This window comes from Lupinus angustifolius, chromosome LG01, assembly GCF_001865875.1.
Source record: "Lupinus angustifolius cultivar Tanjil chromosome LG01, LupAngTanjil_v1.0, whole genome shotgun sequence".
Taxonomy (NCBI): Eukaryota; Viridiplantae; Streptophyta; class Magnoliopsida; order Fabales; family Fabaceae; genus Lupinus; species Lupinus angustifolius.
In genome coordinates, this window is record NC_032009.1 from 35,274,614 (window position 1) to 35,289,057 (window position 14,444).

At 34.1% G+C, this 14,444-nt stretch overlaps 1 protein-coding gene across 1 annotated transcript; it reads left to right on the forward strand.

The window, feature by feature from the left end:
• Positions 62-11,639, forward strand: LOC109363115 (serine/threonine-protein phosphatase 4 regulatory subunit 3-like). The gene is made up of 24 exons (XM_019609291.1): positions 62-375; positions 841-921; positions 1,349-1,448; positions 1,579-1,663; positions 1,771-1,820; positions 1,961-2,040; positions 4,113-4,172; positions 5,161-5,260; positions 5,361-5,438; positions 5,730-5,797; positions 5,919-5,987; positions 6,063-6,140; positions 6,226-6,321; positions 6,877-6,947; positions 7,291-7,368; positions 7,458-7,551; positions 7,834-7,932; positions 8,761-8,978; positions 9,098-9,212; positions 9,724-9,855; positions 9,934-10,041; positions 10,118-10,227; positions 10,305-10,403; positions 10,492-11,639. The coding sequence occupies exons 1-24, from the start codon at positions 331-333 to the stop codon at positions 11,012-11,014; spliced, it is 2,637 nt and encodes an 878-aa protein (XP_019464836.1). The 5' UTR covers positions 62-330; the 3' UTR covers positions 11,015-11,639.

Consider the following 14,444-nt stretch of genomic DNA (forward strand, 5'->3'; position numbering starts at 1 on the left):
GCAGAATCCAAGGGGCATTAGCGCGATTTCGTGCTATTAATAGCAGTTAATAGTTTTCTATTTCTTTTTTCCTTAATCGAAGGTTTGGGAACACAGAACACTGTTCCACAGAGAGAATATTGAAGGAGAGAGAAGAGAGAAGCGTGAAGAGAGAGAAAGTTAACGCTACTGTGTCAATGGTAGTTAGGGTTTTCTGTTGATCCCGCGAAACTCAATTTCTCTACTGTAATTGTTTTCTCTTTCATTCTTTCTTCTCCTCAAAACCCTAATTTCAATTCCCCCTCGAGATTGACCATGCTCCTATCTTGCTCTGAATTTTGAGGAGTTGTCATGGGTGCGCCAGAGAAATCACAGGCTAACACTAATTCGATGCAGGTAAGTAATTCAAAACGTTAGCTTTGACCTAGAATCTAGTCAATGCAGAATTTTGCTATTTGACGTTGTTTGAACTTCGAGCTTTGATTAGCAATACCTTTGTAAATTTATCTTAACTGGTCTTAATAGTATTGGTAGTAGTTTTTTACTGAAAATTGAAGTCAGGTAGAAGTGTGAGTTATTTGGACCATAGCTTTTCTTTGCAGACTTATTAAATGTTGTATTCGTTTTATTCATTGATCTTGAAGCAGCCCACTGCTTACTCTGGTGGCAATAGTGATAATTGACGTGATTGAATAACTGAACTTCTAAGTTTTTAATTGAAAAATGTAGTTATGATACATTTTTGACATGCAAACTGTTAAGTCATTACATGGAATGGAATACATGTTCATGATTGCATCAATAGTTGAGAGGCTAATGTGACTTATTACTCAAGTCTCTGTCCTCCTTATTGGATTTCAGCGTGTCAAAGTTTACCGTCTGAATGATGATGGGAAATGGGACGACCAGGGTACTGGACATGCTGCTGTTGATTATTTGGAGGTTTGTACATATTTTGGATTTGGATGAAGCATTCATTTGTGACTGACATGCCTATTAAATTTTCTGGACTTCCCCTCAGTGAGATTGTTTATGTGGGCCCTGAGGCTTTTATCCTTGCATTTCTTGTTACAAGATCAGCTATCTTTAATACACATTGTCCTTAATGATTGGTGAATCCATTAATATTATTGATGCCCGACTAGTACTGCTTTATTATGATATGTGATAATCGTCATGTTTTCCCCTTCCTTCCCCACAATAAAATTATGATTTTAGTGTTAATGTGTTTTAGTAGCCAAGAGAATAGGCGGTCAGTGAATATATTACTGTATTTAAGTGCATATGTATATATAGGTGGTTTTTCATTTCTAATAGATTAAAATTCAAGTTCCCTTGCATTTTCAATTAATAAAAAATTATAATGCAGCACCCAGAAGAGTTGGGTTTATTTGTTTATGACGAAGAAGAGAACGAGACCATACTTTTGCATCGCATCAGTTCTGATGATATTTATAGGAAGCAAGAAGGTAATTTGTAGCTTTTTATAATCTTTCTCTCTCTCAGTAATGGGTAATGGTCATTTCCTATTTTGTTTATGCTGAAAATATACGAGGGTTCATTGCGTTTGTAAGTTTGATGGATATTTGTATTCCTCAGATACAATTATCTCATGGAGAGATCCGGAATATGCTACAGAACTGGCACTTAGCTTTCAAGAGACTACTGGCTGCTCTTACATATGGTAACAGTCTAACAGATAACTAGTGATATTTAGTGAATTTACATTTTTCTCGATTTTGTTCCTTCTGCTGTGGAATTAAACGTAATTACTATGCTTGTTTGATTCAGGGACCACATTTGCAATGTGCAGAGGAACATGCATTTTAATACACTAAACAGTGAGTAATGCAGAATTATAATCTCATTATTATCTCTGTCTGTAGGAAGTGCTTGTGTGTTTTCTGCAATATAGGGAGCATCCTTTTGTTTTGTTTACCATTTTATGGTATAAAGATAATGTTTTCACTGTATATTTCAGGTGAGCCATTTCACAGTGTTAACAGCGTGTTGAGGGAGTTGCCTGCTGTTGAGTTATCAACACTTCCTTTGATTCATAAGGTTTGGGCATATGCACATATCTTGTTTAGTTTTGTTGAGATTTATTTATTTTTTGAGTATTTTGAAAACTCACCTATTCTCTTCTCCACATGTTCTCCCTTAGTCAGACTGGCTTCCGTTGTTTATAACCTAGCATTCATAAATTTTGAATTAAGTTTGGGAATACTTGTTTCAACTGATTAGCTTCTTCCACGGTCCCAAGAGAAATTTTATTTGTTAACCAATGGTTTTTTTGTACACTAGACAAGATAAGATTAGAAACAAATGCATTAGGGAGAAAGTTGGAGTAGCTCCAAGTGTAGAAAAGATGGTAGAATCGCACCTTAGGTGGTTTAGACATGTGTGGAGGAGACCGGTAGAAGCTCCCATAAGGATAGTAGATCAAATAGAAGCTAGTCCAATTCCTAGAGGAAGAAAAAAACCATAGGGAAAATGATAAAGAAATACTTAGAGATCAATGCTTTGTCAATGAATGTGATTTATGATAAAACATTGTGGCGTTGTTCGATCCATTAGCCGATCCCACCTAGTGAGATAAAGTCTTGATTGTTGTTATTACGGTAATGCTTGTTGAATCTCTTTTCATTTTTTGAATTGCAATCCATCAAGTTAGTTTTTAATTTACTTTTTTCAAAAAGTAAAATTGGCAATGATGTTACCACTTATCAGTAGGGTAGTGCATCAATATCAGTTGCTAAATTTCAAGAACCATATCTAAGATTGGATCTGCTTCAAACTTAATTGTTTATACTTTTAGAGTATAGTGACGTCATAAATTTCTAGGAATTTTTGGGAGAACTATTTTCTTTAGAATTGTTTTTAAAAGAAGTTTCCACTTCCCAACATTTAACCATTATCAGTGATTATTTATAAAAAAACAGCTGACCAATAACCAATTTCATATCAGGCTTACATATCATGGCTTAATAATTATTTTAGCTTCAATCTTAAGTTATAATCTGACATTTCTTTGCGTGTAAACTCTAAATGTTTATGTAAACCAATAAAAAAACTATAATATAAAGGTTTAGCACTTCAATTTCAATCTCTTGACAGATTGGCCTGCTTATTATGTGTCAGTTTTGGTTGATTAATCCGGGGGAATTAACATGTTCTGCACTGGACCCTGTGTTCAAAATTCACCTAGAGTTAGATAGGGCAGGCCGTAGAAGCAATCTGGTCATTACTAAGTGGTACTAGCATGAGTTGAGAAATGAGAAGTAGGCCCAGGTTTGCACTTTGTGAAGCGATAAGGAAATTATAGAGGTGAAGTAATATTATGGGTGATATTTAGTGGGTTTTAGTGGTCTTTTCTCTCTCTGGCTGATCTGAATTCAGGACTGTATCTTCTGTATTCTGTTTCTGTTACACTTTGTTGCTCATACAGAGTATGGGGAGATGAGAAGTAGACACAGAGTTCTATATGGTTCAACCTACAGTGAACAATAGGCTACACTTACAGGCAAAACAGAAAGTTGGCTATGATCACTGAAGATTTCAAGGAGCTTCAAAACTCTATTCCCGAAGTACCCAAACACAATCATGATTCTGATTCTCAAAACTCCTACATAACTAATAATTTTAGTTTTACCATAGATATACGTTTCTGCTTCCCTCACATAAACTCGTTGGGTTGCATTTTTATCTTCAGTTTGGTTAAATGTAGGGTCACACAATAAATTAAATGCAAGCAACTTCATAAACGTAGCAGAAGAGGTATAAATGTCAAATATTTTCTTCGATGTTTTACGTCAGTTTATCATAGGTTTTTGTTAGTTGTCCTAGATTAGGAATGTTGTTAAGTTATACGGGATTATAATTCTGCTGTTCTGCATAAATCTTTAAAATCTGTGTATTTTGTTGTGTTGTTTTTGTGACATTGGTTTTATCTTCATTTTTCCTGATAAAAAGCAATTGCATAAATTCTAGGTAATTTGGGTTTCATAATACTTCCATGAATGAGTTGAATTTGAGAACTATGCCCTCTAGTTAAGAGTTTTTCTTTGGTTAAAAAAATCACATTTACCAATAAAACTAAGATATATTTAATCAAATTGTTTTTTTGTTTGCAGACTCTGGTTGACAGTGGCATTGCAGATCAGTTGCGGCTTACAGACCTAATTTTAAATGATGTAAGCTGACATAAATCTTGTGTTATTGTGCATGTTTTTTCACAGGGTAGGCCGGTGGCCTCCATTCTGCATAATTTTATGATCTCTCACTTTTGCTATAGATCTTGTTCATTTGAGTTTTATCTTTTGGTCTGATAGTTATTTGTTTAAATGTATTTCCTCATTTCCTAAAACTAGAGGTTTTAATTATATTATGTATGTAAAATTCATCTGCTGAGGATCTTAGATCCACCAAGCAATTCAGAGATCTATATATTATGCTTACTTTCAAGTATTTTGAACTTCATTTCCAGCAAAGAGTATGTTATGATGCATTTGATATACCCATGACATTGTTATGATATATATATACATATATAAAAGCTCATACTATGATCTTGCCAATTAGGTCAATTGATTTAATGAAGTTTTCATTTCACTTTCTGTGGTGGTATGTAAGTCAGGAATTGGAGACCAAATGAATAAGTAGGAGTAGATGGTTATATTAAGCCACCCAAGACGTTCCATTTGTGCAATGTATCTAAATTTTATTTGCATAAGCTATTGATTTTGTCTCGTATGCAAACCTTATCCGGAAATAAATTTGGATAAGTTATTAAGGTTTGTCATGTAAAATTTGAGATATGTTTAATGATTTATTATTATTATAAGAAAATCATATTGCCTGATGATATTGTGTCTGTCATGTTCTGAATGTGTGTATAGTATAGAAGTTGGGGCACATGTCATATTGTTGATGAAAATGTTGTTAATTTATACTTCTGACATTATATTATAGCCTAATGCTAATTACTAATATCTATCTTGTTTGCATCATAAGTCTATCTACCTTATGCTTTCTGTGTTTTTCCTTCCCCACTTGAAGCCTCATTCCGACATATTACATCATCCATCTGTCTGGCAGAATGCCTAAAACAGTATATGTAAAGTCAGCCCTTTTCTCCTTGTATATTTTACATGCCGGTTTTCATCTGTGTTTATAATGCAGCAAGAATTCTTTCGGAAGTTGGTGGAAGTATTCAGAGTTTGTGAAGACTTGGAAAATATGGATGGCCTTCACATGATTTTCAGAATAGTCAAAGGGATCAGTCAGTATTCATTTTTATGTTATTTTGATTTGGTCATTTGGATCCTTATGTTGTCATTTGTGTCTTCATTCATTCTTGTTTTATGTTTATTCTCTTGCAGTTTTGCTTAATAGTACACCAATTTTTGAGAGAATTTTCAGTGATGAATTTATTGTGGACATTATTGGCGCCCTTGAGTGTAAGTTCATTTCTTTAGAGCTTTCCTTCCCAATCAAGTGTGAACGTGAGATGACCTTTTCATATTTAGCCATTATATAATGTACAAATGTTTTTTCTTTCTCCTTTTCCTTTTCAAATAATTTTTCTGTTCAACGAACCCTCCAAAACTAAAAATGGTTTGTGATATCTTGGTTGTATTTGAGTATTACTTACCTGGTGATAGAGGTTTAAAAATTAGGAGATATAATTGATGTTGTTCATTTTAGTTTCTTCATTCTTTAATAAGGACTTCTGAACCACTTTTATGCAGATGATCCAGAGGCTCCTTGTGTTCAAAATCATCGAAAGTTTTTAAAGGAGCATGTTGTCTTTAAGGAGGTATATTTAGTTATATATTTTATTTTGGGAGAGAAGCAGTGTGCTAGACTGCTAGATAGGTCTGTAAATGTGCTTGTGCTAGGAAATCTTACCTCAGTACTTTATCTATTTTCTCTTGTAGGCCATACCTATAAGAGATCCCCTTGTGTTGTCGAAGATACATCAGACATATAGAATTGGCCTTTTGAAGGTTTGGACTTATTTAAGGTTTTTTGTTTCTGATTTTTTCTTTAATTTGTTATTTACCTCATCTTTCCATTTTCAGGATGTTGTTTTGGCTAGAATCTTGGATGAGGCTATTGGTGCTAATCTTAACATTATGATACATGCAAACAATGCCCTTGTAAGATTTGATTAATATAAAAAGAAGATTTTTCATTTTATATAATGATTGTTACCTTTTTGTTGACTGTTCTGTTATTTTTTAGGTAGTTTCTTTACTGAAGGATGACAGTACATTCATCCAAGAGTTGTTTGCTAGGTTAAGATCGGCCACCACCTCAGTAGAATCAAAGACAAACTTGGTAAGTCTCGATGAAGATATTGTTTCATTTCCTTCTCTTGAGATTTACTTGGAAGTTTTAGAGATATTGAGATGGAATGGAAAATCACTCTATTCCCTTTATTTAGATTGGTCATTAGGGAAGAACATGGGAAGTTAAAGGTTGCAGGTCAAATATCTATATGTGAAACCATTAAGGACTTAGATTTATGAAGAAATGGTTAATGATAGAACACAATGACATTATTTGTTGTGGGGAACGTTGCAGGTTTCAGTTTTCAACATAGCCCTGATAAATTTTGAGTTAAAAAAATATTTGTGAAAAGTCAAAACAAGTTTGTGAAATTTATGAATTCACCTAATTCATAACTATGCTCTCTATTAAAGTTAATTCATAACTTGAATTTTCCCTTGCCTGAAGATATAGCTTTTATATTTAGATTTTATTTAGCATAGGCTTTTTTAACCTGTATTTATGTAGTGTTTAAATGTTAATGCTGTTTTGTTTAATGCCCATGATTTTATTACCTCTGGTTATTAATTTAAACTCAATTTTCCTCTTCTATGTGATGGACAGGTCTATTTCTTGCATGAGTTTTGTAGTTTAAGCAAGAGCTTGCAGATGGTCCAGCAGCTTCGTCTTTTTAGGTGTGTTACATTTAGGCTGGTAGATCATGATACATCCTGTTCTACTGCTTGTTTTCCTTTATAAGTTACACTTGTGCATGCTATTCTTCAAATACTGTACATTAGCATGTCCTTACTCTAGAATTAAACAGCTTATAAAGGCAACTTTTGATATAGTTATGAAAAGTCATGCCTATAGGAGCTTCTGGATGGCAACTATTATAAGTAACCTTTTACAACACTCTTTTGGCTTGTAGCACTGATACTTAACCCGTCCTTCATATTTTGCATTTTGTTGTTTATTCTAGCTTTGGAAGGTAATTTAATTCTACTCGTTTTGAGTTTTAAGTTATTTTTTTTGCAGGGATCTAATGAATGAAGGCATCTTTGACGTTATAAGCTATGTCTTGCAATGTCAAGAAAAGAAGCTTGTGCTAACTGGGTACTGGTTCCCCCTTTGTCACTTTGACTGTTCTATTTCCACATTTCTCATGGTTAATTTCTAATAGGAAATCATTGTGATGTTTGCAGAGCAGATATTCTCATGCTCTTCTCGAATCAAGATCCTAATCTTTTACGATCCTATGTTGTCCGGCAGGAAGGAGTTGCACTTCTAGGACTTTTGGTATGTTTTGTATGCAAAATTGCAAATGAAACCACAATTGCTTTCTAGATGACATGTTTATATAAAGAACTACTAGAACTGAAAAGCTGGTGAACCTATATTCAACGTCCTTCCTCTCTATCCTGTCATTCTTAAACCTGAAGTCAACGAGGAACTTATTAAAATCCAATTAGTGGAGGTTGAACTATGTGACCTATGGATGCTTTCTAAGTGCTAACATCAGTTGATTTATGTATCTACTTTAGTTCAACAGTTATTTACTAATTGTGATATTATGTACAGGTTAAAGGAATGATAACAGATTTTGAAGAGAACATGCACTGCCAGTTTCTTGAGATTCTTCGAAGTTTATTGGACTCATGTACTTTGTCTGGACCACAGGTTACTGTTCCTGCCACTTTCTCGGACCTCTCAAATACTCAAATTTTATAACCTTTTTTGTTAATGATTTTCAATTAGTCATAAATTTTCTTGACTAAAATATGTTTTGAAATTCTTGTACTTATCATTTGGCTACAACCAAGGGAACCCCCTCGGTGGATTTGACAGGTTTGTTAGTCATGATGCCATGGGAGTTCCTACTCCCATATTCAGTTATTATGGGAGAAACCTTATCTTCAATTAATAATTTGTTGAGTTAACCTCAATATTCTGATATAAGTTTTTTCGAGTTTACTTGCATTTTTTTATTATGACTATATATTTAGTTCTATTTGGTAATTCTCTTTGCTTATTATCATTTATGTTTAGCATTTTCTATTAGTGATATTGTTTATTTTTATTTAATTTTTTGTTTTGGTGGGAGGAGGGAGTTGTTTCCCCCAGTCTGTGGTAGCTTTGCATCTTGCAATGCATTTCGGTTTGCTTTTGCTGGTTTATATTTTGAATGTTGAGTTCTGTTTTATAGTATATCTACTAATTGTTAGAAAAGTTTGGTAGTTTATATTAAATGCAGGATCAAGGTATTTTTCTTAACTTTAATTTGAAGCCAACATGTATAAGCTTGTTTGTGCAGGTGTAAATTTTGAATATTAAGTTGGGTTTTATAATATATCTGCTGAATTGTTGGAAATACTTGTCAGTTATTTTTTTCACGTAAGCTGGAAGTCTTTTCTTTGTTTATGTGATAGTTATTCCCGGACTTGTTTTATTTGTTGTTTTAGTTTTATCTGACAGAAGTACACTATTATTAACATATTCTTTGATCAGAGGGACACTATTGTTGACCTGTTCCTTGAGAAGCATTTGGGTCAACTGATCGAGGTTATAATAGCTTCATGTCCTTCAGAAAATATTGCTGATGCAAATGGCGAACCAATAGGTGTTGGACGAAGTGTTCAGCATCCAAGTGGGACAAAGCCCGAGATACTGTCAAACATTTGTGAATTACTATGCTTTTGCGTCCTACATCACCCATACAGGATAAAGTATTTCCTTGTTGCTCTGCAACAATCAAATTGACTTTTGCTATTTATCGTGAAATTTGATTTTTATAAAAAATGAAAGAAAAAAAATGTGGTCATGGATCTCTCTTTGCTGTTAACAGGTGCAACTTTCTTCTTAATAATGTGATTGAAAAAGTTCTGCTACTGACACACAGAAGAGAGCGATACTTAGTTGTTGGTGCAGTCCGGTTTGTTCGTACTATTCTCGCCCGCCATGTAAGTTTTAAATCATGCAGATACTGTAGTTTTTAATGAATTCTGGAGAAGGTTTAATTTTGGTTGAAGAAGTCAAGGACGATACTAGTTTTTAGGACAAGGCTCCTCTTAAGTAAGCTTGTCTCTGAAGCAAGCTTGTCTCTGAAGCAAGCATGGGTGTATACCTAAATCAATTAGTGGGTTAAGTTCATGATGCACTTTAGATTAAATTAAAAAGATGGATGCCCCATTATGAGCTTACACCTGAACCTCTTATTATTTTACTGAAGTAATAGTAATCCTTATAGGAGGCATTGTTCATTTGCCCGTTTTCCATGCAATTTACTTGAACTTAATTACATGCAAGTAACCATAGTAATTGTAGCCTCAAGGATTTTCACTTTTCTGTTATGTTTTTATTTTTTCGTATTTATTGTTTCAATATAATTACAATGTTGTTTCCGGCAAAATTGGACAGTTTGCTCCTTTCATGCAGTACATCTAACAGTTTGGAGTGTTTGTTAACTTGCAGGATGAGCATCTGATAAATTATTTTGTTCGGAACAATGTTCTCAAACCAATTCTAGTTGTTTTCGTTGCTAATGGCAACCGCTACAATCTACTCAACTCTGCTGTTCTAGAGCTTTTAGAGTTTATTCGGAAGGTGCCAATCTTTAATATGTATTCACTGTAGATTTGAAAGGCTTCAAGCAATTTGTGCTGATAATGTTGTATTATATAGGAGAGTCTGAAACCAATGATAAAATATATAGTTGATTCTTTCTGGGACCAGCTGGTGAAATTTGAGTGTTTGGTTTCTATTCAGTCACTGAAAGTAAAATATGAGCAGGTAATTTTCTTGTGTTTTTATCCTCTTGACTTATGTGCCGTGCACATTAGGTTTGAGCTTACAAGCTTGCTTGCAGTGTTTGGATAATGGTGGGACCAGAGATGCTGCTAATGTAGTGGACCCTCGAAGACGAACTGATGAGCGGGCTCTGGAGAAAGAAGAGGAACACTATTTTAATGAGGACAGGTAAATATCTTCATAATAGTTGTAGTTTATTTAATACATCCTGGATGGAGTCTCTTGATTTTTTGCAATTTGATTAGCGACGAAGAAGATATAGCCTCTGCTTCTGCTCCGCCGAATGAGAAGAGACAGCAACAACCTATATCCAATGGAGTTGCTGCAAGCTATTCGCAGTCAAGGTAGTATATACTTATATTTCATTGTATTTCGTTAGTTCAATTTTTTTAAGTCCATAATGTGTTCACCTTGTTTGATTTTCAATCCTAGGTCTCATGGACTGGTCGACTATGATGATGATGAAGATGATGAAGATTACAGGCCACCACCAAAGAAGCTGCCTGAATCTTCTGAGGAAGGGACGATGGAGTTTCTCAGGAAGAAAAGGATATTGCCTTCAAAGGATAAGGAGCCTGAACTTGTGAAGAAGCAGAAGTTATCCAAGAATTCAACATCTAAAGATAGTGTTTTTTCTGCCTTGTATTCAACATTGAGCCAAGGTGTGCCACCTGGTAAGAAAACTGCTATAAACATTCATACAGGCATTCAAACAATTGAAGGGAGGATGAGCTCAAGTGTAGACACTCAAGAAGGGCCGGATGTTTCTAAAAGCAACTCTGGTAACAATAGCAAAAAAACAGCTGAAGATAATGATGTAGAGAAAGAAACTGCAGCCTCTAGAAGCTGTTCTGATTGCCTGCGTGGCACGTCAGATAACATACAGTTGGGTGCAGAAGAACGTGCATCAGTTCCTCCAAATTCCTCGCCAGAGATGGCCGTAAATGGATCATAAGCTTTTAGAATCGTTTGCTTGAAGTCTGGTTGTTTGTTGATACTGTACAGTGCCATTAAGTGGCTGGGAAGATAATTAATACAGCAACGTGGGTGGATCTGCTCCTATCCTACAGGATGCTGCTATTTCGGGCATTTAGCTTAGTAATTATTGCTTTTGTATAACATTCGTGAGCAATGATTCTGAGACTTCTCTCTTAACTCAAAATTTACATCATCCAGCTCATTTACTTTTATAGCTTTTGTTAGAGGAACCAGGATGCGGGTTTGTGGTGATCATGTATTGTTATCATCACATTCACACCCCTTTTCAGTTATTTGAACTTCCTGATGGAGGGCACCAATCTTTGCCCTCCCTACACAGGTTTTCCTTCTGGGTTTCTTTTCTTTTTTTTTGGGCGGTGGATGTGCTAGTAGGGATATATATTTATATATATGTGCAGTAGTTTTTAAGGCCTATTTTTCAACCATGTGTTGGGGAATCTTCATCCATTGAAATCTGTATTGAACTGCATGCAATGGACTTTTCATGCAGCTCTTTCACATCGTAACTGGATTTACATTAGTTTTCCGCACACCTTGCATCATTGTGTATTTTGATTCGGAGCTGAAATTGAAGTTTTAAATTGCCTGACCTTCAAGCAACATCCTTATTTTTTTTCCATCATTGTGTATTTACTTAAACGTTCGGTTTGGGACGATTGTTACAAATTCATTTGGGAGTCTGATGGATATGGAAGGTGTGGGATGAAATCTATTAAGCAATTAATTATTTTATTTAACTTTCAATGTCAAACTTTTATTAAACTTAAATAGCGTTTCTTTCTGAGTAACTTGTAGTAATAGTTTTGAGGCATCATTTGAATCATAAATTACGATTGAATATTGTTTTTTTTATAAACCTATATTGGTAATGTGAAGATTGTAATTCTTACAATGTACAAATATTAGCTTTCTTCCATTGTAAGCATTTGTAATTTGCAATATGCTTTTCACAGTTGGCCATAAGGCATTCATTTGAAAGTGTAGGTTTTGAACATTATTACACTTGGCTTCATTTGAAGATTTGTGAGTGGAAGAAAGAGATAATGGGATTTTGAGACACGTGTTGATTCTGTTGCAAACGTGTGAGTGATTGAAAGACGTGTTATCCAAGGCACTATTCCTCCACATGGCATGTTATTATTATGTTACGCAGCTTGGGATGATTTTGTTAGTAAATGCTGTTAGTTTTATAATGCATCATATTTGCCATGTGCTTTCTCATGACTGGGTAATCTTTCAACTTTTAAGCCATCAAAATCATCTTACATTACATGATCATGTAATCTATTTGATGCAGAAAAACAGTGCAGTTGCTGGAGCACTTACATCAGATGACTCATCTCATCAACAGATTGTGCAATGTGCTATAACTGGAGCACCAATCTCCACTGCTGCAAATCTTCTCACTGGGATATTCTAAACCCTGTTATGTTAACATTTGCTTTTCAGGTTCATAATTTTTGTCATATCAATACTGCTACATGTTCAACTTGAACTTTCCAGGATTTCAATTTCATGTTTTTTTTAGCATTTACCAATATGTGGTGCTTTCATATATCTCCAACTCCAACTTGTTTATCTCTGCTAGTTCTGCACTGTGAAATTTGCACTAAATATTCAATTTTAATTGTCTATGTTGTGATAAATATTTGGGAACCGTGAAACTTTGCACCTTTGATTATTTTCTGTGCTTCTTACACAGTTTATAATTTTTTTATAAACCAATCAAAAGAAGTAAAAAACATGTTTATATTTTCGGTTTATAATATCACATTTATATATATACCAAAAATATGCTTTAAGGGCGGCTACGACATATATTAGAAAGTAACAACACCATTCATTACCTAGTAATAGTACAAATAGAGGATTTAAGGCAAACCACAAAAACCCCTTTTTGTTTGAGAGAAAATGTATGCAATTGGGTGGATAAGTGATGAGAACAAAGTATATCCTGATATAAAAAAGATAAATTATCTCTTATGGTTAATAAAATTATGACATGTGTTCTATTTAATTATTTTTTACAAAAATATTTTTAAAACTAAGCAAAATAGTATATATGTTATGTTTTTAATGACCGGAGGGATAATTATTTCCTTATTATGAGGAGATAGTCATAAGTTATATATACTTTTAGTGTATTATATGTTATGCTCTTTTTTATTTCCTTTTGATGAAATATGAAGTTCATACTCAAACATCAAACTAAATAATGGAAACAGAGAAGTCTATCTTTTGAAATCAGAGAAAGCAGTAGAAAATTTGGGCGGTGGATGTGCTAGTAGGGATATATATTTATATATATGTGCAGTAGTTTTTAAGGCCTATTTTTCAACCATGTGTTGGGGAATCTTCATCCATTGAAATCTGTATTGAACTGCATGCAATGGACTTTTCATGCAGCTCTTTCACATCGTAACTGGATTTACATTAGTTTTCCGCACACCTTGCATCATTGTGTATTTTGATTCGGAGCTGAAATTGAAGTTTTAAATTGCCTGACCTTCAAGCAACATCCTTATTTTTTTTCCATCATTGTGTATTTACTTAAACGTTCGGTTTGGGACGATTGTTACAAATTCATTTGGGAGTCTGATGGATATGGAAGGTGTGGGATGAAATCTATTAAGCAATTAATTATTTTATTTAACTTTCAATGTCAAACTTTTATTAAACTTAAATAGCGTTTCTTTCTGAGTAACTTGTAGTAATAGTTTTGAGGCATCATTTGAATCATAAATTACGATTGAATATTGTTTTTTTTATAAACCTATATTGGTAATGTGAAGATTGTAATTCTTACAATGTACAAATATTAGCTTTCTTCCATTGTAAGCATTTGTAATTTGCAATATGCTTTTCACAGTTGGCCATAAGGCATTCATTTGAAAGTGTAGGTTTTGAACATTATTACACTTGGCTTCATTTGAAGATTTGTGAGTGGAAGAAAGAGATAATGGGATTTTGAGACACGTGTTGATTCTGTTGCAAACGTGTGAGTGATTGAAAGACGTGTTATCCAAGGCACTATTCCTCCACATGGCATGTTATTATTATGTTACGCAGCTTGGGATGATTTTGTTAGTAAATGCTGTTAGTTTTATAATGCATCATATTTGCCATGTGCTTTCTCATGACTGGGTAATCTTTCAACTTTTAAGCCATCAAAATCATCTTACATTACATGATCATGTAATCTATTTGATGCAGAAAAACAGTGCAGTTGCTGGAGCACTTACATCAGATGACTCATCTCATCAACAGATTGTGCAATGTGCTATAACTGGAGCACCAATCTCCACTGCTGCAAATCTTCTCACTGGGATATTCTAAACCCTGTTATGTTAACATTTGCTTTTCAGGTTCATAATTTTTGTCATATC

Bases quoted from the DNA above. Each gene is read 5' to 3' on its own strand.
- LOC109363115 (XM_019609291.1), top strand. From the start codon at position 331: ATGGGTGCGCCAGAGAAATCACAGGCTAACACTAATTCGATGCAG. The intron at 7,369-7,457 runs GTACTGGTTCCC...TGATGTTTGCAG, and splicing joins AAGAAGCTTGTGCTAACTGG to AGCAGATATTCTCATGCTCT. The intron at 7,933-8,760 runs GTTACTGTTCCT...TTCTTTGATCAG, and splicing joins GTACTTTGTCTGGACCACAG to AGGGACACTATTGTTGACCT.